This window comes from Lissotriton vulgaris, unplaced genomic scaffold (assembly GCF_964263255.1).
Source record: "Lissotriton vulgaris unplaced genomic scaffold, aLisVul1.2 SCAFFOLD_1493, whole genome shotgun sequence".
Classification (NCBI taxonomy): Eukaryota; Metazoa; Chordata; class Amphibia; order Caudata; family Salamandridae; genus Lissotriton; species Lissotriton vulgaris.
This window is the reverse complement of record NW_028254413.1, coordinates 127,229-154,167: the sequence shown is the minus strand read 5'-3', so window position 1 is coordinate 154,167 and position 26,939 is coordinate 127,229. Positions and strand designations below refer to the sequence as shown.

The 26,939-nt window shown below is 46.2% G+C and overlaps 1 protein-coding gene across 1 annotated transcript in view; it reads left to right on the top strand.

The window, feature by feature from the left end:
• Window positions 1-26,939, top strand: part of LOC147659537 (putative splicing factor, arginine/serine-rich 7) — a gene marked incomplete at its 3' end in the record, with an annotated part of 238,441 nt that overhangs the window by 94,203 nt on the left and 117,299 nt on the right. Inside the window, exons 6-7 of the mRNA XM_086951663.1 lie at window positions 4,721-4,851; window positions 18,129-18,249. Of these exons, the coding sequence (XP_086807789.1) occupies window positions 4,721-4,851; window positions 18,129-18,249 (252 nt within the window). The remainder of the gene's footprint in view (window positions 1-4,720; window positions 4,852-18,128; window positions 18,250-26,939) is intronic.

Genomic DNA, 26,939 nt, shown 5'->3' with positions numbered 1-26,939 from the left:
TCACGAGATATATGCGCCTAAGGAAGTGACGGTGGCGTTCCTTCCAATTAGTAGGCAGCCTGCAGGGAGAAGGTTGTGATTTAGTAAAGCATGCCTAATGCAAGTGAGGGTCGTTGGTGTTGCTCGAAGTGAGGCATTACCTTTTGAAGTTTTGGATTGCTTCGAGCCACGAGCGTGGGTAGGCTTAATGGAGGCCGCTGCGCAATGGAGCTGTCCAATTCATACTGATCCTGTGGGAATTAACAGGGGGATCAGTAGGGCGGCAAGATAGAGGCGAGCGGTAAGCGCGTGCCAATAATAGCTCTTACCTTAATGGGATCACAGAAAGCGGGCGTTTGGATCCCGTCCGGACAGCGTGATAGTGGATACATGCAGGTGAGGCAGAGAGGAGCCTGATAAGCGTGCATCTCTGGAAGCGTAGAGACAAACAAGGGACTACCCTTGAGTGTCGAAAAACGGCTGAACCATGGGCGCCATTTTGGAGTGGTAAATGCCTCACTTTGAGCAACACCAACGACCCTACTACTTGTAGGACTTGGCCCTTTCCCAGAATTTTTCGCTTTTTATTCCTTTAATTTAGGGTGCCCCCTATTGTAACAAAAGTGTATAGGCCATGTGTAATGGAGAAAGCCCTGTGTAATGTTAAACTAATGTTAAGGTGCAGGTGCTTTCTTCCCCTAACATGGCTGCCACTGACCCCTGCTACTGCAGCTTGGTCTTTGTGGGCGCATTCTAGTAGCCAGGAGCTGGCTGGAACCCTTCAAACAATGTATCAATACTAGCCTGCCAGCCTGCCCATCGCTAGATTAGTGGAACCTCCTAGAACCTCCTGGAACCTTCTGGAACAGGTGAGGTGACACCAACTGCCACTGCCAACTGGCACAATATAAGGAAAGGGAGGGAAACTTTCCTGTCAGATTGAGGGAACACAGACCTGGGGGAGAACCTACGCAGGAGTTCTAGGCAGTGGGACCTAGACAGGGACCTATGACACTGGGAGTGACAGGGCCTAGGTGCTGCCTACCAAGTGTTGAGGGATCCTGACCTTGCCCCCTGATCTGGCCCGGCGGGAGGGGAACCCAGGGGCCACTTGAGTAGACCGGCTGAGGAGATTGGATACAGCCATCAACTCAACCCCCTCCCCCTTTTAAGGATCCAAGAGACTGGTATTTACAAGGGCGCAAGAAACATAAAGCGCAAAGAAGAAACCAAATCATCACTGGACTATTGAGGAAGCAACCAGGTATTGGCGCTGTATCGCTCCCTGACGCCACCTGGGACCCTCATTTGCGGGTTTGCCACTGTTGTGTGGCCTGTTCCGTTAGTTCTGCTGACCTGCCTCCAATTTAAATAAACTGTTGCTGGCTAAGCGTTCTCATTCCCTAGCGCTAGTCCCCTGAACTGCCTAATTTACCTCAGCTGACAGAACTGCTGTGTGTGCCCCACATCGCGTTTCACTAGCGCTGTGTACTGGGAAGCGCTGTAACCTGCATAGCCTGCAGTGGCCCCTGAAGCGCTGACAACCCCAGTACTGCTGTGTCAGAAGAGCACTGTGATTTGCCCCCCAAGCGCTTATCTACTGAGCCCCTTTGAGAAGCACTGAGCCTGCTGATGCTGCCAGAGTGCGCTGTGATCCTTGAGGCTATAGTGGCCCTGAAGCGCTAGAACCCTGAAGCGCTATATCTGCTCCCAAGCGCTACATCTTCCCAGCGCTGAGGTGCTGGAGGAGGTTGCTGCCTAAGAAGCGCTGTGAGCCTGCTGGCTGCTCCCAAGCGCTAAATCTACCCAGCGCCGTGTGGGCGCCTGGGAGCGCTGCATCCTAGAAGCGCTATATCCTGTGGGGTCCTTCAGAGCACTGTACTCCCCTGTGAAGAGCTGCACTGCCCGGACCTGCTGTGGCCTCAAGAACGGCCGCTGCGAGCTATGACCCACGAAGCGCTAGATTGACTTCCACTCACCGCGGTTGAGTCTGGTTGTGAGGCGCTGCCTTGTGAGGTGCTGTGTTTGCCCCGGGCGGCTCTCAGTGCCAGGAGAGGGCCGCCGGTATTCAAAGAGGGTCGCGCTAGGCCCAGAAGCCATCGACATCCCCGTCACGTGACGGGGGCGCTGTCACAAGCCGCGCCCCGAATCACCGCCATTGGCTCCTGGCTTGTGGGAGGCCCCCAGAAGAGCGCCGAGCAGCGCGGGCCTCTCCTGGCCAGCCCGCTGCACACCGGAGGGCTCGGGAAGGAGTACGAGCCCTCCCCGAGAAGACGCCGAAAACCTCCGCAAGGGGCCAGATAGGCCCGAAGTCCACAAGGTAAAGCCTCGGGGGAGGGCGGAGGGCGCAGGTAGATGCGGGGCCTCACAGGAGTGAGCAGGAGGCCCCGGAACTGCCCCTCCCCTCAGGGAAAGTTGTTGCTGGGCCCCGTTGGCCCTATTTGGCCCCCTTTGAACGCTGGATGGGGCCAGGGCCCCTAAACACTGTGAGAGCCCCATTGGACAAAAGTTAACCCCTGCCTGGGGTACTGCTAAGTGCCAGTCAATGTAGCCTTATACATGGGGTAGTTTTGAATTAGATGAATTTCTCACCTGGGCTGGATGTCTTGATTGTCCCAGTCTTAAGACCTGGTTTACCTGTATGAAGGGAACGTTCATTACTGATAATGAGATTTTCAAAGAAAGGCCTACACCTGCGTAGGGAAATGGTTACCCCTGCTGAAAGAAAGGTTAACCAACGGCCTTAGTGCTTTAATGAAAGGGTTGCTCAACTTAATGAGATGTTGCCTGGTCTTCAATGAACTGTTTTTCTTCTCCTGCATAGTGAAAAGTTATATGTTGCTACTTAATGCAGTGTTCCCTAAGTACGCTTGACTACTCCAGGAAATGCTATGGCGGAGTAGCGTAGTGTTTATTCTTTTCAGGCAAAGGTTATGGAGACATGCTACGTTGGTTTAGCATATGGACATGTTTACCTCTGATTGAGGAAAGGTTTTACCTTCAATGACCTGTTCTACTCCTATTCAGGGAAGTATTTTCTCCTCCTGCCTAATGCCAGGTTTCCTGAAATGCCTACATCTATATAATGAAATGTGTCTGCTGGATAATGAAACTTTTATTTATACTTGACGGAGATAATGCAGTGTCCAGACCTGCATCAGGAAATGGGCAATTTGCTTGATCATTTCTAGAAAGCTCATTCCTGTTCAAGGAGATGTTTCTATTTACATAAGGAAAGGTTTTATATGCGAAAGCCAAGCCTTTTATGCTCGAGCTTACCTGTTGAAATGTTTAATCCTGCATAGGGGTCTGTTACTGTTTCCATAAAGGTGGTCTGATTCTTGATGAAATGTTCTAGCTTCTGCCTAAGGAACTGTTTATTCTTTTTACCTGAAGAAAGGCTACCCTGATTAAAGGAAAGGTTTACTCTTACCTAATGAGATAGGTAATTCTGGCCTACCGAAATGTATTATAACTAAGGAAATGTGTAGCCCTAATCTAGGAAATGCTTATTCCTACTGGGAGTGATTCCTAAAGTGGTTATTCCTGATTAAGGAGATGGTTAATCCTGCACAAGGGGATGTTTAATCTTAATGAAATGTTTTCTCCCATTTAGTGCCGCATTTACTGGAAGCCTACAGTTATTTAATTACATGTTTACTGCAGTGAAATGCTCACCCTTGCGTGGTGAGAAGTGGGTAACATGCCTACAGAACTAATAAGATGCAATGTCATTTGGTTGCCTTTGTGATGTATTACTTACAGGTGCTGACAAGGAGCAAGGCTGAGGTCAGGCCTGTGGTTATCTATACTTAATATTATCTAATATTCAATATTTATCTGATATTTAATATTTATTCCTCTGAGTATTTATCACAAAGTGCTGAAACATATGTATTCTGAAGGAAAACTAATAAGTTATTGATACTATAAACTTTTGATCACCCTGACTCTGCTCTATATAAAAGTTATTAGCTTTTTTATACAATCTTACTGGAGTGGTGTCACTCATTGCGTGCCCATTTTACTGTCTCAGTGGATGCGTGTGCTGTATGGTCGCTTTACACATAAGCTTTCGGATGCCTACCCGCTCGTGCCATGCTACCCTCGGGGAGCTGGTGACCCCAGTTCCAACAAACACCTATTGCACTACAAGTGCTATAGGTGTCACATTTGCGAAAGTTAAAACTATTGGCATTGTAAATGACAAAGCTTTTCATTTAGCTATTTTCAAAACCAACACATAAATACAAAATTTGTCATTTACAATACCAATAGCTCAAACTTATTATAGCTCAGACCTATTGCATTGCAAATGCTTGTTTAGATTATCTTGTGTATCTCTCGTGGCCACGGGGCTAGCCTTAAGCAGTAGTCCCTCTTTCCAAGTCAGTACTGGTGGTACTGATACAGCTGCTTCTTTGCTTCAGCCCTTTGAGCTGGTCTGTAGATTGACATCCCAGACTCTCTTCTTGCAATAGGGCAAGCTTGGAATTGTGCTGGAGCAAAGCTGTGGCAATACTGAAAAGACTGTGTTACAAAAATGTTTTTTAAATCGAGCACTAATTATTGAATTTACATTAGCAGCGATGTACTCGGTCTACACCCAACAGGCATGAATTTTGATCAAATTCTATTTTTGTAAGCTGCAATTCTGATGAAGAAATAACTGACATAAGTTAAGATGTGTTAGATTTTCTAACTTTTAGTAATGAACCATCTTTCCTGGTTTTATTTTCAGAATAAATCATTCTAACAATGCAATAGTGAAACCTCCAGAAATGACTCCACAAGCTGCTGCCAAGGAGCTTGAAGAAGTTATGAAAAGAGTAAGAGAAGCCCAGTCAATTATTTCTGCAGTTATTGAACCAGGTACATGCACTGCTATCCTTTAATATTATTTTTCTGTTAATTGGAGAATATTTTAGGATGCTTATTAATCAGTGTGAAATCTAGTGGGTTTTAGGACGTTTGTGGTTACTGGGGAATGTGTGGTACTGTGTTTAACCTGGGGGTGGTAAATGAAACCAGTAATGAGAGGCCTTCAATGGCGAGAGCTGGTTGACTTTCCCATAGTGCTGCAGGGAAAATAAGCTCCATCTCTGGGCTTATATTCAGCTACCATCTAAACCTGGGCGGTCAGCCTAGTGTAAGCAGTCAGAAAGCTGGCCTTCCTTGATTGGGAGTGCTCTGGGTGTACTTGCTTTCGTAGTGCAGCTGTATCTCCGGTAGTTATGGGACACACATGTAGGGCGCAGCAGGACAGTATGAATGATTAATGAAGGAACTCTTCAGTTTGCTCACAGCTGTTTCATTAGGGCTGAAGATTGTTCAGAAGCTATTAAACAACCTGGGTCTTCATAGTTGTAAATGTCGTATTGTAGTAAGAAAAGTGAAGGAACACACTCCTTTCTGTTATCCAGGATGGCACAACAGATTTTGAATTGGGCACAATTCAATTCACATGCTTGCAGTGCATCGTGGGAGATTAGTCACCAACATCCAAGGTTGCTTACTTTCTCTTGACCCCTGGTTGTGCTATAATCAGCTGAAACTTAATTGTGACCGATTTGAAATCTTTTTGAAATTGTGTCTAAATCTTGTTTCCCATCACAGAAACACTGCTCTAGTCCAGTCAGTTTTTATAAATGAATAATGCCCTCTTCTGTATCCGCTATGCACAATGGCCCCTCTTCTGTACCAGCTATAATGGTCTTTAAATGCTATCTGTATAAAATCTGCCCTTCTCACCATGTATTGAGCTATGTATATTTAAATTCTTCTTTCAATGCACTCAACAGCCTAAATATATGGAATGTTTGTAAACTTGATTTAGTACTTGTGTTTTTATGAATGGTAATAAGACCTTTTTAGGTCTCGACTACAGCATTGCTTTAGCAATGCCTGTTTGTCGAGATTATATTAAGGCTTTCAAAAGTCTACCCAACTGCGGATCGGGTACAGTTCATGTGACCCGGGCGCGTGCACATAGCACAGAGCCTCGGCATCAGACTTCAAAGCAAAGGAATCCGCTCCCCCGCCCCCGCATCAGACTTCAAAGGAGTACGCTCCCCTGCCCCCCCATGCAATGCCAGAGCTTCAAAGGAAGCTGCTCCCCGCCCCCACCACGCAATTCTGGTCCCCCGCCCACCACGCAATGCTGATTCCCCGCCCCCATCACACAATACCAAGAGCTTGTATTTCCAGGCAGCAGAACTGTCAATTTGTTGGGAACTCTGCAGGGTTCCTTCCGAGACGATCCATCAGCTGAGGCACAACAGACGGCTCAAAAACATGTTTTTGACTGCTGCTGAAGATCGCAGTGGAACTCTGTGCCTCAGTCCTCGCCATTAAAGTGCTGTACTGCCACCTGCCGGGCACTGTGAACAGGCTCCTTGGCACAGAAAAGAATTGCGTGAGAACAACTTGTTTTTTTTAAGGTTGTCTTCGTAGACTAGCGATTCTTTGTTGCCACAACACCTCAAGCGTTCTCCGTGTCCCAACACCTCAAGCGTTCTCCGTGTCCCGATCTGCAGGGAATTTCTGCTCTCCTCTCTCCCCACGGCTTACTGTAATTCTGAGCGCTCTCCGACATCCAGATGACGGCAGCTCAGCCGATCTTCGAGATTTTTGCTAGGGGGGCTCCGTGACATGTAACTCTGTACACTTCTCAAATACCAGTGACCGTGGTGCACCTAATCAAGAGAGCGTGCCGGATTCCAGTGCAAGCAATTTTAACAACTATACTCCAATGCCTGTCCCATTAATCTGAAATAGGCTCCAGCACACTCTCATTCACAAAACGTATTTTATTATGGCATGTTCAGGTAACGCGTTTCGGCTGCCCAGGCACCCTTTCTCACAACAAAGAGCGGTCACCATTTTGCTCTTTTTTACACCATTTTTTAAAACCTTTCTTAAAGGGTCATGTGCAGCTGAAATTGATTTACAAGACTTAAAGATTCACATTCCTAGGGAATCCCACTGCATCCATTATAAAAATGCTTCACAGTTAATACTTCATTGTACAAAACATTTCAATTATAATAATCAAAGACTATCTAAAACAACAATAAAGTAATGATGTTGATGCCCTCCAGTGCAAAGTTACGCCTTGTGCAGGGACAGTCCTCTGAGAGCAAAACACAGGCCAAACAAAGATTGGCAGGAGGAAACAAAGGCACTTCTGAAATAGGGTGGGGAAAATCTGGTTTTCAATTCCAGTGGGTATTCTCATGCCAGAACAACGGATATGTTCCAGCCCCTGATACTCATCTAAAAACAGTCTTCAGACACATGTAGCAACAGTGGAGTATATTAACATATGCCGAGCACAGCAGAAGCATGTGGGGGGATACTTTTGTCAGCATTATCTCCTGGCAGGTAGCGCTGCTAGAAACTGACATTGTTCATTCGGGAGGGGGGGACATAACACACACAACCACAGCCCCCCCACACACACAACTACAGCCCCCCCACACACACAACCCCAGCCCCCCCACACACACAACCCCAGCCCCCCCACACACACAACCCCAGCCCCCCCACACACACAACCCCAGCCCCCCCACACACACAACCCCAGCCCCCCCACACACACACAACCCCACACACACACAACCCCACACACACACACACACACACACACAACCCCACACACACACAACCCCACACACACACAACCCCCCCACACACACAACCACAACCACACACACACACACACAACCACACGCACAACACAACCCCCCCACACCACACAACCCCCCCACACCACACACCCCCCCACACACACAACCCCCCCACACACACAACCCCCCCACACACACAACCCCCCCACACACACAACCCCCCACACACACAACCCCCCACACACACAGTCCCCCCCCACACCCACACCCACACACACAACCACCCCCACACACACAACCAGTCAAAATGTAAGTGCCTCAAGACGTGGCTCCGCAGGGGCACTTATTTCCTGGGTGTTACAGGGCCGTCCTGCAACGTGGAGGTCATTCACCTACGCTGGATTCCTTCTGTGCTGTTGGGTTACAGTGCTGGCCTGCACTTTTTCAGTCGAATATAAATCACCTCGATGGTTACCATTGATGCACCCAGTTCACTTTGTTCCTGCTACCTTAACACTTCCCCCGCTGCTGCAGATGATTCCCCCCTACACTCACCACAGCCTTGAATTAGCATGTTGTGGTGTTGTGGATCATGTACCCATCAAGGGCAGAGTGAGCATTCGTCCGGCTGATTGGCTGCACTACTTTATACTGGACCCAGGAAGATGTTCAGTCAGGCAGGAGACGGCCGATATGACAGAAATTCGACAATCTTGAGGAGCAGTGGTGGAATTCTATGGAGAAGTGTTTGAGGCTTGTTTTAAAATGTGAGCACGTTATTGCTTGTAATTATATTTGTACGTGTGCAAAGATCTTAACCGATATATTTCCTGATACACTTACTATGAGTTTGGATTGTCTCTTTGATAAAGTGCTCAACCATCTGTGCCTGCACGTATGCCTAATTAGCTCCAAATGCATTTGATCTTTGACTCACGGCGCTCCACAGTTTTCATTTGCAGTGGTTCAGATTCCTCCCGCAGCTCGAACAAGCCCCCTGCCTACTCATATCAGCGCCTGAGGCGGAGAGCACATGAATGTTACAGAAGGGAAGCTTTCTAGCCAGAACGTGGTACCTGCAATGGTACCCCATACATTGCTTATTTCTTCACTTACATATGTCATCATCCCGCAGTGCAGCCTTTGCAAACCCAAGCCTGTATTTTATACTGTTAGCTATATAGCGCACGTCTGGCATGTGATAACAGCCTATCATAGCGCTTACAATGCTCCTAGTATTATACGAGGTAAAGTGCAAGAAGGCTGAATAACTTTTGAGATCAGTCCCCATGTCCAGAGTACAGTGCATGTGTGTTTCTTACAATCTGGTTTGTCTTTTCCAATTAAGTAGGAGGGACTACACATCACTATGCAAACAATCATTATTACTTTTTTTACCCGAGTATTCAACATGTCACAGATTGTTTTTATTTGAAAAATGTCCCAGGAATCCATCATTTTAAATTGTTTTAAAATATATTTATATGGGTGATTTCTCAGGTGAGATGCTTCGCATGAAGCTGCTAGACCACTTCAGAGGGTGCAGCTGCAGACCTACTATCATCATCAATAAATCTTTATTTGATAATCCCCAGTGGTTGCTACTGCTAATGGAAAGCCAAAACAAACATCATTGCACGGTTTGCAAAGGGATGGTGTGGAGCTGGCCATGATGTTGGTTTTGGCTTTCTATTAGCAGTAGCAACCACTGGGGATTATCAGCTGTGCCACACAATTTTCAAAAGAGTTTACGTGCCCATTTGAGCAATGGTGAAAACGTTTGTTTTAAATAGCATCCAAATAGCCTCCATGTCATTCATAACATATTGGCTATTCCTGCCATTTTAGTCAAGACAGTTTTGCATTCTTGGACTCGTAATTTCAATTTTAGCATGGCAATTGTGGGATAAAACTTAAAAGTATATCCCGTAACTCCAATGCTTGTCGAAAAATTAGAGGTGGTTGAGAGTTTTGTTTTAATAGTAAATTAATGTAAAGCTCACAGTGGAAATGCTAGATAGAGACACTCGCAAACCTACAGTTCACTAAACTCCTAGTGCGTTGAACATTTATTTGCCGATATGGCCCAGGATATGCGGGTATTGGTCTATTATGTAGTGTAACAGCTTCCAGAAATTTGTCACGTAGTGGGGGGGCCAGACAATTCAAAAAATTCAGTTGCGGGGGCTCAACCTACAAAAGTTTGAAGTCCTCTGGCATAGCATCAATAAACAAGGCAAAGCATAACAAAGCATAACAAAGCATAGCATAACAAAGCATAGCATAACAAAACATAGCATAACAAAACATAGCATAACAAAACATAGCATAACAAAACATAGCATAACAAAACATAGCATAACAAAACATAGCAAAGCAAAACATAGCAAAACATAGCAAAACATAGCAAAACAAAACAGCATAGCATAGCATAGCAAAACAAAACAGCATAGCATAGCAAAACAAAACAGCATAGCATAGCAAAACAAAACATAGCATAGCAAAACAAAACCTAGCATAGCAAAACAAAACCTAGCATAGCAAAACAAAACATAGCATAGCAAAACAAAACAGCATAACAAAATATAGTATAGCATAACAAAACATAGCATAACAAAACATAGCATAACAAAACATAGCATAACAAAACATAGCATAACAAAACATAGCATAACAAAACATAGCATAACAAAACATAGCAAAACATAGCAAAACATAGCAAAACAAAACAGCATAGCATAGCAAAACAAAACATAGCATAGCAAAACAAAACATAGCATAGCAAAACAAAACATAGCATAGCAAAACAAAACAGCATAACAAAACAAAACAGCATAACAAAATATAGTATAGCATAACAAAACTTAACAAAACATAGCACAACACAACACAACACAACAAAACAAAGCATAGCATAACAAAACCCAACAAAACATAGCATAACAAAACAAAGCATAGCATGGCATATCATAACAAAACACAACAAAACATAGCATAACGGAACATAGCATAGCATAACAAAGCATAGCATATCGCAACAAACGAAGCGTAGCATAGCACAACAAAACATAGCACAACAAAACATAGCACAGCATAACATAGCTTAGCAAAACATAGCATAGCATAACAAAACATAGCATAGCACAACAAAACATAGCATAGCACAACAAAACATAGCATAGCACAACAAAACATAGCATAGCACAACACAACAAAATATAGCATAGCATAACAAAGCATAGCATAACAAAGCATAGCATAACAAAGCATAGCATAACAAAGCATAGCATAACAAAGCATAGCATAACAAAACATAGCATAACAAAACATAGCATAACAAAACATAGCATAACAAAACATAGCAAAACAAAACATAGCAAAACATAGCATAGCATAGCAAAACAAAACAGCATAGCATAGCAAAACAAAACAGCATAGCATAGCAAAACAAAACAAAACATAGCATAGCAAAACAAAACATAGCATAGCAAAACAAAACATAGCATAGCAAAACAAAACATAGCATAGCAAAACAAAACCTAGCATAGCAAAATATAGTATAGCATAACAAAACTTAACAAAACATAGCACAACACAACACAACAAAACATAGTATAGCATAACAAAACAAAGCATAGCATGGCATATCATAACAAAACACAACAAAACATAGCATAACGGAGCATAGCATAACAAAGCATAGCATATCACAACAAACGAAGCGTAGCATAGCACAACAAAACATAGCACAACAAAACATAGCACAGCATAACATAGCTTAGCAAAACATAGCATAGCATAACAAAACGTAGCATACCACAACAAAACATAGCATAGCACAACAAAACATAGCATAGCACAACACAACAAAATATAGCATAGCATAACAAAGCATAGCATAACACAACGAAACAGCATAACATAGCATAGTAAAACAAAACAGCATAGCATAACAAAGCACATCTTAACAAAACATAGCATAACATAATACATAGCATAGCAAAACAAAACATAGCAAAACAAAACATAGCATAACAAAGCATAGCATAGCAAAACACAACAAAACATAGCATAACATAACAAAACACAAAAAGCACACTCACTCCCTCACTCAACACATATTGCATTACAAATGCAATAGGTGTCACATTTGCGAACGTTTAAGCTATTGGCATTGTAAATAAGGTTGTATGACGATCCATCGTCCGCAACGTCCTCGCGGGCGTTCGCATCATGGCCAATACATCGCGAATTCAATTACATCGGCCATTTTGGCATCGCACGTCTTCGCAACGCAAATGCGGCCACAGCCTAGGATCGCGTGTCACATCCGAAACATTCACATCGCGCGACACGACGATGTTTCACATAGCCAATGGGTTGCTGGAGGCCTGGGGGGTATATATTGTATATATATAGTGTTGCACACCGTGTCTTCAGCCATTTGTGCATGTGTCGTTGTGTGGACAGGCTTTGCAATCGGTAAGTCTCCAGTAGGCTGGTGTTTTATCTCTCGTTCTATCTTTCCCTCGTTTTAGTGTGCCTTAATGCCCAATGTTTTCCTCATTTTTAGTGCCCTTGTGCCCTATGTTTTCCTCGTGCCATACCTGCGCATAAATAATGTGATTTCTCTTTTTTCGTGCCCCTCTGCCCTATGCTTTCCTCATTTTCAGTGGACTTGTGCCCTATCTTCCCCTCGTTTTTGTGTGCCTTAATGCCCAATGTTTCCCTCGTTGTTCTTGCACCTCAGCCCTATGTTTCACAAGTTTTTCGTGCCCATCTGTCCTATGCTTTCCTAATTTTCAGTGGACTTGTGCCCTATCTTCCCCTCGTTTTAGTGTGCCTTAATGGCCAATGTTTCCCTCGTTTTTAGTGCCCTTGTGCCCTATGTTTCCCTCGTGCCATACCTGCGCATAAATGTGATTTCTCGTTTTTCGTGCCCCTCTGCCCTACGTTTTCCTCATTTTCAGTAGACTTGTGCCCTATCTTTCCCTCGTTTTTGTGTGCCTTAATGCCCAATGTTTCCCTCGTTGTTAGTGCACCTCAGCCCTATGTTTCACACGTTTTTCGTGCCCCTCTGCCCTTTGCTTTCCTCATTTTCAGTGGACTTGTGCCCTATGTTTCCCTCGTTTTATTGTCACGCATCCATCTATCCATTCATCCATCCTTCATGCACGCATCCATCCAGCCATAAACCCATCCCCTGTCAACCGCCCATCCACCCATTCACCCACCATAATCTATCCATTCATCCATCCTTCATGCACGCACGCATCCATCCAGCCATCCATTCACCCTCCATCCTTCATGCACGCATCCATCCAGCCATAACCCCATTCCCCTAGCAACCACCCATCCATCCACCCACCATTATCTATCCATTCATCCATCCTTCATGCACGCATCCATCCAGCCATCCATTCACCCTCCATCCTTCATGCACGCATCCATCCAGCCATAACCCCAATCCCCTAGCAACCACCCATCCATCCACCCACCATTATCTATGCATTCATCCATCCTTCATGCACGCATCCATCCAGCCATAACTCCATTCCCCTAGCAATCACCCACCCACCCTTCCATTCACCCACCATTATCTATCCGTTCAACCATCCTTCATGCACGCATCCATCCATCCATTCACCCACCATTATCTATCCATTCATCCATCCTTCATGCACGCATCCATCCAGCCATAAACCCATCCCCTAGCAAACACCCATCCATACATTCATCCCCCATCACCCATCCATTCAGCAACATCCGCATAAACTATTTTTTAAACATTTGCGCCCATATTTTCCGGCCATATTAATGTGCCTAGGTTAGGAAGGTTTTTTTTAAACATTTCCACATGCCTCAATTAGTAACTATGTTTTCATGTTTCCCAACATTTGCGCCCCTAATTTCCGTCCATATTAATGTGCCTCAATTAGTAACGATTTTTGTATTAGTAACACATTTGGAATTAGAAACGACGTGCCTCATGTATTAAAAAATTATTTACACATTTCCCAATTTGTCATGTGTTCATGTTGCCCAACATTTGCGCCCCTGTATTAGTAACATATTTGGTAATTTTTTTTTAAAACACATTTCCACATGCCTCATGTTTCCCAACATTTGCGCCTATAATTCCTCAATTAGTAACGATTTTTTTAACATCGCATGCGTTGTTGCATGCGATGTTAATGACATCGCCCTCGTTGCATGCGATGTGAACGTCGATGCGATGTCAAACTCGCGGTGCGATAGCACCGCAATGTTTTGACACCGATGCTGTGAGTGCTTCCCTGTAAATAACAATGCTATTAATGTATCTATTTTCAAAACCAACACATAAATACAAAATTTGACATTTACAATGCCAATAGCTCAAACTTTCCTAATGCAAGACCTATTGCATTGCAAATGCTTGTTCTAATAAGGTCTACATTTACTACTAAGGCAAAGGTGTGCTCAAAATCTCCTTTCCTCACTTAGCTTCACCTGCCCACTAGATATGTCCCACTCGTCTCACTGAGCAGTCAAGCCAGGCTATGTGGGCGTTCAGATTCATACCTGTTGGAAATGGCCCTTTTTGCAGGGTTATCCCCAAACTTTTTGCTTCTTCCTCCCTTGTTTTTCCTGACCTGTGGTTGTTAGCAATAGGACTCTGTGCACTTTACCACTGCTGACCAGTGCTCAAGTGCATATGCTTTCTGTGTAAATTGTTATTGTAATTGGTTATCCATGATTGGAATATTTGTTTCACCAAGAAGTCCCTAGTAAAGTGCACTGAGTGTGCCAGGGCTGGTGATACAAATGCTACTAGTGGGCCTGCAGCACTGATTGTGCCACCCACATAAATTGCCCTAAAATGGTGTTTCAGACCTGCCACCGCAGTGCCTGTGGGCAGTCTGTGAACTGCCATGTCCTCCTGGTCAGTGTCCCCACTGACCAGGCCTAACCCTTTCTTTCTGTACACATATGGTCACCCCTATAGAAGGCTCAAGGCACCCCCCTTGGGCAGGGTGGCGTGTATGTGAAAGGTAGAGCATATACTAGTGCAGGTGACATGCATGCGCTAGTAGTGAACTACAGCCATTTTCATTTATCACTATTGTAAGGCTATCTTGCCCATAGGCTATCATGGAGAATGCTGGCTACAGTGGTTACCTGCATATCTTCCCATAGGAGCAAGATAGGACATAAAAGTCAGGTATCCCTGAACTCAGAATTTAATAAACCATCATATTAGGAAAGGTGTTTTTTTAAATCCTGTGTTTGATAACAGCACTTTTAGAAAGTAGATGTTCTTTTGTCGGACCGCCTGGAGTGCCGGAGGGATGCGGCATAGCGGGCTTGAGTCTTACCAAAGCACCGAAGGACATGTGATCAGTAGACACGGGGTCCAACACATGGTTGCCAGTACGTCCGGATGTGGCAACCATAAGGTCCTAGATATACATACGAGTGTGATGATTAAGAACCTCAGACTGCCCTGATGAATTTGCTGAATGGATAGCAATGAAACATGTCGGCAATTTTTGAATGTGTATGGTATATGAAAATCCATTTTTAACTTGGAAGGCTTGCAGCTCCTGAATAAAGACCGAAAGCTAGCAACCCTTACCATTTATTCTTTTTAACAATTGTTGCACTTCACACTTTTCTTAGTCTTTGGTTTTGGGTTCACATGGATACAGATACAATATTTAAGTGCACTTTGGCACTGGTTTCTGGTTTCTATACCACTATTTGTGTGTTTTTTTGACCTTTTCTCACACTCCACACAGAGAGAGCAACCGATGATGAGACGTGGTTACACTGGACATTGCTAACCAGGAACCCCCTCGGGAGTTACGTCTGTGAGGTGCTCTCTGTGTTCACACATTTTTTTGAAACTTTGGGACCTGTCTCTTTTGTTTTTAAATTTACATCTTTGACCCAGGGGTTTAGTGTTAGGTAACACACTTGAAGGATCTGGACGACACTTCAGACTAACCCGGGTGGTCTATGAATTTTTTGATGTATTTGTAGTAGGTAAGGCGCATTTTGTTTACAGTTGTTTGAGTGGGGGGCGGCCTTACCTCTCTCTCCCCCTGTACTCCTATTGATGATAGTGACCTTTTTCTGTGCCTTGGCCCGTTTGTGAATTGACTGTCTGGTTTGTGAGTGACAGGGCTGGGGGATTCCAGGAGACAGAATGAGTCCGCCCAGTGGTGAATAGAGAGATCTGCATCTTGATGGGAGGGAAGAGTTGCACGTGGGACCTGAATAGGACTGTGTCTGCCCCCCACAGTGCTGGCTCCACCCCCTGTGGTGCGTCTGATGTCTCTGCCCTGCACTGTAATGGGAGAGAAGGAATCATGTCAACAGAGTGCTCCTGGGCTGTGCTTTCCCTCCACAATTCTGGCTCCACCTCCTGTGGGGTGTCTGATGTCTCTGTTCTGCACTCTGAAAGGAAAGGAGAAGGCAGGAAAACAAAGTTCTCAAGGAACACCCAAAACTGGTTCAGACCGGGCTCAGAGCCCTTCTGCATAAAGTGAACAAATACTTTTTGGGGTATAAGTACAGGACCCCAGACTACAGAAAATTAGATCACCCTGGAATCAAGAAGGAACCTCTGCCAAGGAGAAAGCTGGAAGTCTGAAGAAGGAAGACTGTCCTGCTGTTGCTTTGCTGGACTGACCTGCAGTTGCTTTGCTGCCAAGGAGACGGGAAGGACTTTGCTTTGTGCTGTGTCCCCTTGCTTGAAGGAATCTCCAAGGGCCTGAAGAAGAGCTGGCTCCCTGTTAAGAAGCCCTAGTAACAAAAGGACTACACCCCCAGCTTCCCTGAACTCTGCCGAGAGATTGTTGTCCTTCCTAGAGTGCTTGGGCAGGTTGTGGGGCCCTCTGGAAGTTGTATCTGTGTTGGGAAGCTGGAAACCATTATTTTAAAGACTCGCATCCCCGTCAGTGCGAGGAAATTCCTGCCGCCACGAAGGCCGAGATCGTCGCAGCACCTGTTGCCGCTGCCAGTCGTCGCATCCTTCGCATGCGGGATGCACCCGTCCGGTGCGGAAAGATTACCATCGCTGCGAGCATCGTCGCAGAGCCTGTCGTCACTGGATGAGATCGTCGCACCGCTTGCTTGCGGACTGCATCATGTCGCTGCGCGAGTCGTCACAGAGCCATCGCATAGAGGGGCCACGAGAGGAGAAGATCGCCGCCGAGCCGCGCATCGTCGCTGCACCGGAGATCGTCGCATCGTATCTTTTGCGAGCCACTTCCACCGAAACCTGTGCACCGGAATCCACGCAAGGTATCTAATCCCTCCCCATACAGAAACGCCCGCTACATCCATCTGGGTTGTCGCATCGCCTCCCCAGGGTCTCAGGAGTGACGCATCGCTTGCTTTTCAATGCTACAGCTTTTACTTGGAACTTTTGTCGCATCTCAAGGTACTGTTGGCTAAAACTTGACGCAACTGGATTATTTTAACGCAACCGTAAGAACTAATTTCAAACCATATTCTTGAACTGTGTATGTTGGATTTTTGTCGTTTTGGTCTTGTGTAGTTTAGATTAAATACCTTTATTTTTCTAAACTGTTGTGGAGTCAATTTGTGGTGTTTTCACTGTGTTACTGTGAGTGTGGGTACAAATACTTTACACATTGCCTTTGATAAGCCTGACTGATCGTGCCAAGCTACCAAGGGGGTGAGCAGGGGTTATCTAAAGAGTGTATCCTCCTTACCCTGACTAGAAGCAAGGGTCCCTATTTGGACATTGGTACCTACCTCTGCCAACTAGAGACCCCCAGTTCTAACAATACCCATTGACTGTTTTTTGTAGCTTAGCCTTTCTAGCCAATCCTGCAATCTTTCTGTAAGAATAACAGATTGGATGTTTGTTTCTGGGCTTGCTCATTCTGTAGAGCAGGGCTTGTACCACATTCGCTAGAATTCTGTTTGACATCTTAGCTGATTTGCCCCTCTTATAAATGTCTTCTTGAAGCTTGTTCTACAAGAGACAGCCGTAAGAATAAGTACACAACCTGTTAGGGAAGAGACTCATTCTCCACTGCCTTTGTCTTGGAACCCTGCCTTCTTTTTAGCCATATGTAAAGTAATTTTCATATAAGTTGTAGAAAATTGCCTTGTGTGGGAGGATAACTAAGGAGGTGTGGCAGAGCCCCAGTGCCTTTATACCTTAACCATGCTCATGTCTCTAGTTCTTTCTTTTTGTTAAGTACTAAATGCATCTTGTCCGTTACTGCTCAGTAATAACAACCCTTCCGTATGAAAGTGTTGAAAAACAAAGTATATAGTTTGTGAAGTAACTTATAATAATTTTTTCTACAATGGTTTCAATACTGCACTGAACTCTGACTTTTAAGCAGTGATGCATTTGTCTAATGTAGCTGCATCTTTGGTATTGAGAGAGGTTTTTTGAGGTGTCCTAATGAGGATTAAGAATTTTGAAATTCTACATGTGCTCATCTTTTAAAACCATCTTTGTTAATGGTGATTTTGTTTTTTCCCAATCTTTAGCAGACGTACCCGTTGAGAAACCAGTTCCTGTGACTAAGACTCGTACTAGATCAAGATCCAAGTCTCGCTCAAGGGCCCCATCCTCCCGGTCTTCAAAAAAAAGATCTCCTTCTAAGCGAAGGTACAATTACTTTACTTTTATTGTATATTGACAGTCTGTTGTGATTTGAATACAGTAGGTTTATTTTTTCCCTTAAATACTATGACATTTCCCCTTGACATGCCACTTAACCTCAATATTTACCACAAATGCTTAATTCCCTGACTGTACAGCAAGCATTGCTCTCTGTTGTAATTATATAGTTCTTTCACCAAACCACTGTGCAGGCAGTTAAACAGACACTCCAATCAGAATACCAAAATAACTGAAACAGTATTAAATTCACTATGGGAAGAGAAAGACCGAAAAAAGTGGTAGATTAGGGTAGAGTGCAAGAAGTGAGTTCAAGGTGAGCATATCACAAGAAGGGAGAGAGCAAGAGGTCGCTTTGATTGGGCCAAGTGATGAAAATAAGTGGAAATGAGAATGGCAACATGAAAGATGAAGGGCTAAAAGAAGAAATTTGGAGACCAAGTGAGAACAGAGTAACCAGAAATCACTTCTGGGTGGCGAGTTCATGGAGGTGATGCAGGGAAATCGGAAAAGCATATGCAAGTAAAACGGTAGCCTTGAGAAAAGAGGGAAGAGTTTGTGGAACAATAGAAGGAAAGTTGAAAATTAGTCTAGTTTGAAGAATTGAAAGCGAAGTGGAGAGTGGAAAAAAGGGGTGAGCTGGGATACCTGCAAGGAGGTGTAGGAAGCTGGCTCTGTATATACTAAACCAAAGTGAGGTATAGTGTGCACAGATCACAGTGGAACCCCAAATGTAGGTAGAGGTAAAAGTTAGATAGAACCTTACTCTCTATTTGTGGTAGTGTGAGCAGTAAGGCAGTAGGGCGGATTTGCAGTTCCCGGCTGCTGCCAGAGGTTGCAGTTGAACAAATCTGGTGTTCACAGGAGAAACAGTCTTTGGAAGTGAAGGCAGGCAGGTCGTTCAGGGTTTTTGAGGTTGCTGGCTGCAGGACACACTGGGATTTCTCAGGAGCAGGTTGTAGGAAAGTGGGTTTCTGTTGCAGTAACCCCCCCACTTTTTGCCAGACTACTGATGTACCTTTCCTTGGTGTGCCCTGGGTCCCTGCCAATCAGGTGTCCAGGGCCTATGTTCTTTCCCCAAACCTAACCCAATTGACATCTCTGGCCACATATCCGCCCCTGGTAAATGGTACCACAGGTACCCAGGACACTGTGACCAGAGAAGGCCCGAAGGTCGACAGCACTTATTGTGCCACCCTTAGGGCCCTGTACCCTGACACACACACATACTGCCTTTGCAGGCTGCATGTCTTGGCGCAGAACAAAGTGAAGAGTCGACATGTGTAAGCAAGTGGCTCTGTATATACTGTACCAAAGTAAGGTACAGTGTGTACAGAGTCCAACGGGCCCCAGAGGTTTGGCAGAGGTTAAGTTAGATAGAACCTTACTCTCTAAAGTGGTATCTTGGTCGAGCAGTACGGCAGTATCAGAGGACAGTTGAAAGCATTGGATGTACACACTCAGTCAGCAAATGGTCTCACACACTCAAGAACTGAACTGTAGGCCCATTGTTTTGTATAAAAATATACTTGTTTTTTTATTTTAGAACCACAGGTTGGCATAAAAATACTTTCTCAACATGAGAAGCTGTTGCTGAATACTTTCAGTAAACAATAGACTTTGAATGTAATAAGCTGCAACAGTTGCAATAGGCAACACAAAGGTAACACATTTATAACATTGAGCTCAATGGGAATTTTAAGCAAACTGCAATACCATTTACTTTACAAATGTTTTTCTTACTCACGGCTGGATCCTGGATTCAGCCCTGGTGCATCTCCTGTACACAGTTGAAATAAATCGTTTTTGTTACACAGCCGATTTTTAAGGAATATTTGTATGTTTTGCAGCGTGAATCTTTCTGGATTCACTATGCTGTGCATATTCCGCTGTCTTTTTCATAAAATCAACACCTTTGTAGAATTTCTGGTAAAAACCAGGCAATGTTCTCCTATGGAGGAAAATCAGGTTATCGGAAAATCACAGTTGTAATCCCTTTTTCTGGTCAGTGCTGGGTATTAAGAATAGGTACAAAAGGGGGTGGTGATGGACGGAGCATCTGAACCAATCAAACACTCAAACCCAGTCAAGAGATCTGGGTTTAATCCATCACCGTTCTTTAGCCCACTCTGCCACCCCAGTAGAAACATGGCCATGTGCAAATCAGTCTGACCCTGTGCCTCATGGGAACAGTCCAGCCCGAACTGCAAAGTCATGCCTTCCCTGGACCGGAAACAAGCTTCCGAGGACCGGTTTCTGGAATTTCAGCCGTCTTCAGCCCGGCTTGCTTGAATCCAGTGGCAAAGTGTGCAAGGGACTCACGTCTGAGCATACCCTGCCAACGTATGGCGAACAAAGCGGTACAAAAGAGGGTGGTGATGGACGGATCATCTGAACCAATCAAACACTCACACCCAGTCGAGATCTTTCTCAACATGAGAAGCTGTTGCTGAATACTTTCAGTAAACAATAGACGTTGAATGTAATAAGCTGCAACAATTGCAATAGGCAACACAAAGGTAACACATTTATAACATTGAGCTCAATGGGAATTATAAGCAAACTGAAATATCATTTACTTTACAAACGTTTTTCTTACTCAGGGCTGGATCCTGGATTCAGCCCTGGTGCATCTCCTGTACACAGTTGAAAGAAATCGTTTTTGTTATACAGGCGATTTTTAAGGAATATTTGTATGTTTCAAAAAATCAACACCTTTGTAGAATTTCTGGTAAAAACCAGGCAATGTTATCCTATGGAGGAAAATCAGGTTATCGGAAAATCACAGTTGTAATCACTTTTTCTGGTCAGTGCTGGGTATTAAGATTCGGCACTGGGATCTCTCCTGGTAACAGGTGAATAATTTCGTTTTAGTTAATCGGATGATTTTTAGTGAATATTTAAAAGTTTCAAACTCGACACTTAGAAGAATTTCCAAGTGAAAACAAGTCAGTTCCCCTATGGAGAAAAGGTAAGTTATCGGCTTTCAGGTACGTACTCGACTGGCAGAGTGAAGGTTCCGGGGTTAGACTCCGGGGTCTCCCAGGTTCAGGTAGGTACTATAGATACACCTTCAGCGGCACAGGGGCAGCCTGGTGCAGAGAGAGCAGGCCCAATGTTAGCCTATGGCGGGTAGGGGACCTTTGATTGCTGGCTGCTAGCAGGCAGGCCACTCGGCTGTGGGAGCAGGGCTCCTGGTCACTTGCTCAGGGCAAGTTGAACAGAGCAGATGGTGCACTCCCAGCGACACTGGGGCGGCTGGGTGCCGGGTGCTTTTGGTTCATCGGGCACCCACTGGATTTCAAAGGGATAGCTGCAAGACGAACAAAGGCTGCAGGCTCGGGGACTGAGATCCTTCAACTGCGACCACCACTTTGAGAGGTAAGTTGGGAAGCTGTAGATTAGGTAGGCACCCGGAAGTTGGGCACAGGGGACGTGAGGCGCCGGGTGCAGGGGTGTCTTTAGGCGTCGGGAAATCTTACCCTCTGCTGGTCGCGGTTGGAGGGGTCCCTGGTGTTAAGGCTGCAGGCGTCGTCAGGAGCCTCAAGGGGAGTCTTTGGGTGCTGGATTCTTGGTCAGTCGCCGGGGGGACTTCCTCGTGGTCTTTGTTCACTCGAGCACAGGCTGGCTCGGCGGGTGCAGAGTGTGCTGGATTCACGGTTCCTGGCTGGCACAAGGAGCTGTACATGTTTGAGCAAAACCACTGCTTGTGGGAGTCTCGTATTTAGTTGAGCAAGGCAGTCAGGTCCTCCTGGGTTTTCAAGGTTGCTGACCACAGGAGACTCCGGAGTTTAGCAGGAGCAGGTACGAGGGTCACCAGACCGGTAGGGGTGGGGCCAAGTCAGTTCGTGTCAACCTATTGTTAGCAGCTGCACAGCAGGTCTTCTTTCTTCTTGTAGTTTCGGAATGGGGATCTGAGGAAGGAAGGTTCAGGGTGCCCATAAATACTAAATTCGGAGCGTTAACAGGTAGGTAAGGGCAGGGACTAATTGTTCCCTTCCCCGGGGTGGGTAAACCCCCTAGTCTGCCACTCTCCAGTGGGTGGGGGGGGGGGGCAGGAGGCTGTCCCCGGTTCGCTGGGTCCCCCCATCCTCAAGATGGCGGGGGCTTAAGGTTGTGCTTCACCTCGCCTCCCCCACCCTAGGGGTGGAGTTGGCAGAGGTGGGCACACCTCTCTAACTCACTTTGTTTTTCCCGCTGGCTCTCCCGCCCAAAGTGGGGGAGGTAGAACCAGTGAGGACCAGTTGCTGAGTACAGCAAGTGGTCTGGAGAGGCTCACAAAGCCTTTGAAGCCTCTCCTTCGTGAACCCTGCCCATCCTGGGGGAGGAGGCTTGGCACCTCGTCCCAGGATGTGCATTGTTTCAGGCCCCCGAGAGCGGCAAGCTCTCGGTCCAGGGGTCCAGAAACATGTCTGGTGGTGGCAGCCACTCAGTCAGGTCACTGGGAGTTTGGTCGGGTTTCGGGGGGCATCTCTAAGATGCCCTCTGTTGTGCATTTTACATTAAATCCCACACTGGCATTAGTGTGGGTTTAATGTGCTGAAACGTTTGATACCAAACTTCTCAGTTTTCAGTGTAGCCATTATGGTGCTGTGGAGTTCGTAATGACGACCTCCCAGCACCATATACTCTTAATGGCAGCACTGCACTTACAGTGCCCAGGAATGGACCTGGGTACTGTAGGGGTACAGGGCTCATGCACCTGTACCCTCACCACTGGCACAGGGCACCCAGCCAGAGGGGTGACTGATGTATGCCAGGGCAGTGTTCTGTGGGTGCCATGTCGTTTCGTTTTTTTAGTTCTGCACCAATACACGCAGCCAGCCAAGGCAGTGTGTGTCAGGACACAGGGCCTCTAAGGGTGGCACAATTAGTGCTGCAGCCCTTAGGGCATTCTCTGGTCACAGTGCCCTGGGTACCTAGGGTATCCAGGGCCAGTGTGGGATTTAATGTAAAATGCACGATAGAGGGCATCTTAAAGATGCCCCCTGAAACGCGCCCAACTCCCAGTTACCTGACTGAGTGGCTGCCTAGGCTGCCACCACCAGACAAGTTTCTGGACTCCTGAGTCTGGAGCTTGCTGCTCTCTGGGGCCTGAAACAATGCACATCTTGGGACGAGGTGCCAAGCCTCCTTCTCCAGGATGGGCAGGGTTCACAAAGGAGAAGCTTCAAAGTCATACCGCCTTTGTGAGCCTCTCCAAACCACTTGCTGCTCTCAGCAACTGGTCCCCACTAGTTCTACCCCCCCCCCCTTTTCGGCGGGAGAACAGGCGGGAAAAACACGTGAGGAAGAGAGGTGTGCCCACCTCTGCCAACTCCACCCCTATGGTGGGAGAGGCGAGGTGAAGCACAACCTCGGTCCCCGCCATCTTGAGGATGAAGGGACCCAACCAACCAGAGGCAGGGTCCTGCCCCCCTCCCACAGGAGTGTGGCAGAATAGGGTGTGTACCCACCCCAGGGAAGGGACCCATTTGTCCCTACCCTTTACCCACCTGTAGCACCCCTAATTTAGTATTTAGGGGCACCCTGAACCTTCCTTCTGTAGATCAGCAACCACAAGAAAAAGAAAATGACGAGAAGCCGTGCAGAGCTAACGAGGACGACACCCACTGACTTGGCACCAGCCCTACAGGCCTGTCTCCCCTCGAACCTGCTCCTGCAAAACCCCGGCGTATCCAGCGGCCACCAACCTCAAAAACCCCGGATAACCTGCCTGCTTTCACTTTCCAAGCTGTTTCTCCCGTGAACACTGGACGTGTTTGAACTGCAGCTCTGGTGCCAACCACGAACCGCAAATCCAGCTCACTCTGCACCCGCTGAACCCGGCTCGAGCTAGAGTGGAAAAACACCACCAGGAGGTCCCCCCCGGCGATCCTGACCCGAGATCCGGCGACCCCTGACCTGCCTCCAGACAACGCCTGCAGCCTCAATCCAGAGGATTCCCCCCCCCCCCGACTGCGACAAAAAATCTGTCGTCCAAATGCACCTCTGTACCCGACACCCCATGGCCTTGTGTGCCCAACCTAGCAGTGTTTTTACCATCCCTCTACATCCCAACTTAATCCTCGAAGTGGTGGTCGCTCCTTGAAGATCCTCGCCCCAGAGCCTGCAGTGTTTCTTTGTCCTGGAGAATCTCCATTGAAATAATTAGGGCACCCGACCTCAAAACAGCACCCTGCACCCGGCCGCCCTAGTGCCACTGAGGGTGCCCAACCGGAGTCCCCCTATCCTCAGTAGGATAACATTGGGCTTCAACACTCTGCATCCGGCCGCCCGAGTGCCGCTGAGGGTGCAATAACAATGCATCACTGACCCTGGGAGACCCCTGAGTCTAACCCCAGGACCTTAACTCCAAAGACAGTTTACCTACCTGGAAACCGATAATCTCTTTTTCCTCATAGAAAAACATTGATATTTTTTCTCCCAAAAAGTTTCTACTTGTCAACTTTTGAAAACTAAAAATATTCCGTAAAAATCAGCCGAATAGCCAAAACACATTTTCTCAACTGTTAGTATGAGAAAATTATACACATATTCATGTATAAACCAATAATATGCAGCCCTAAACATATCTAATAGGCTAAGAAAGCCCGAATTACATGGATTTCTCTGGTATGAAAATAGCCCATAACATATACTGTATGAGAAGGACATGTACAGCAATTGCATTCCGCAAAACAACCTTTTTATTTTCATCAGAGGACACAGGTAATGAAAGGCCATTAGCCTAGGAAAGGCTGCATAAACAAATAACATCCCTGTACAAAAAAGGAAACTGGCACCTCGCCTTTAAGGCCTCCGAGAATCTAAACATTTTGCCTTGAAGGCCTCCAGGGAAACTCTGCTCCCATCATGCACCACAGGTGACGGTTAGGTCAGTTCTTTTTTCCGGCTCTTTCTGAGAGGAACCTGGAGCTTGAGCTCAACTGATTTTTGCTTTCTTTAGTCAGATTTTGTATTCTACCTATTTTTCTTCGATATTTCTTCTGGCTGGTGGTGTTTTCTATCTTTTCTGACTAATTGGTCATTCTTTTTTAGTCAGATATGCCACCTTTATTTTACAATTGTCCTTCCTGTGGGAAGATGTCTAAAACCGATCCTCATTCGGTCTGTGTAGTGTGTTTGCCTTCTTCTCACGACACAGAGACATGTTACCACTGTCTTCAGCTTTCAAGAAGAACATAGAAGGAGAGAGAGAAGATCAGGCTTCTTGGTTTAATGAAGAGAGGAAAACATCAGGAAAAGGGCCCAGGGAGTCATTGTCCATTTGGAGGACCCTCCTCTCCAAGAAAACGGCGAAGATCTGCTTCTCTGGAAGCTAGAAGTAAGAAAAAGATTCATGGCGCGTCGTCGACTTCGAGACCAGCTGAAAAAGTGAGGTTGACGTAAAAGACAAGATCGATGTCAAAAAGTAAGTCGACGTCTAGGACTGTGGAGAAAGTAAGGTCAACGTTGCAAACAGGATTGTCGTAGAAGAACAAGTCTATGTCAAGACCGGCAAGATCAAGGTCGCCGTCGGAAAGTCAGTCGACGTCTAGACTGGTGAAGTCCACGCCAGTGAAATCAACGTCTAAGACAAGGTCGCCGGCTAGAAGTAGATCGACGTAGAGACCTGAAAAGCGAAAGAGGTCGAGGTCGCCGTCGAGGCATAAGTCGACGTCGAGGCATGCTTCGGGCTCGAAGCATGAGAAATCACACTCGACGTCGAAGAGACCAGCGAAGTCCAGAATGTCGACGTCGAGATCTCCGCCATCTGTCTCAAGGTCGGCGTCGAGGCGCTCAAGATCAGCCTCTCGGACCAGTCAGATGTCTTTATTGTGGATGCCGCGTGAGCAGCGGTTGACGTCGAAGGTGCCGATGTCAAGGGCTTTGTCCCATAGATCTCCGTCTTCCAAAGTGTCACCTCCACGGTCGTCGTCGATGGTGGCTCATTATGGGTTGACGTTGAGGAATTCGACGTTGAGGACAGACAAGTTATCCCTGTAGGAGAGGTGGGAAGACCAGCTTCCAGACCTCAACATTCGACGTCGAGGTTTACTTCTTCTTCCTTGCTGGGGATAAATTAGTCCAAGTTACACCGGAGGGCTCTCCGGTACACAAATCACCTACTATTAATATGTCCCCTAGATGGATGGAGGACATAAGACACTGGAAGACACAACCTAGGCCTAATGAGAGGCCTCTTAATATGGAGTGCTCAAGACCTCCTGCTAGTAAGTCCCCGAGGCGTTCCAGATCACCGTTAAGGCGGCGTTCATGCTCAAGAGAGTGCTCCAGATCATGCCGATCTCGTACTCCAAGGAGAAGGCAGAGGTCTCCTGCATCGACCAAGTCAACAAGGTCCTCATACAGAGACTATTCTCCTACTATTTCATCGACTCCACCTTCCAGGGTTTCCCCGGTTGATGATCTTGGGACGTTCAGTGAGGTGTTATGTAGAGGTGCCAGCAAGTTCAACATAACCATGTCTGTACCTCAAGTTGCCTCATCTGTTATTTTCGAGACTTTGCACCATAAGTTTTCGGCGAAACCTCTACTGCCTTTGGTGCCAGGGTTACTGGAGCCTGCAATGAAGACTTTCTTGACACCTGCCACAGTGGGCTCGGGCCCTCAAGGATTTCAAAGAAATATAAGGCTCCAGACCAGGATCCCTTGTTTCTACGTACTGAACCTCC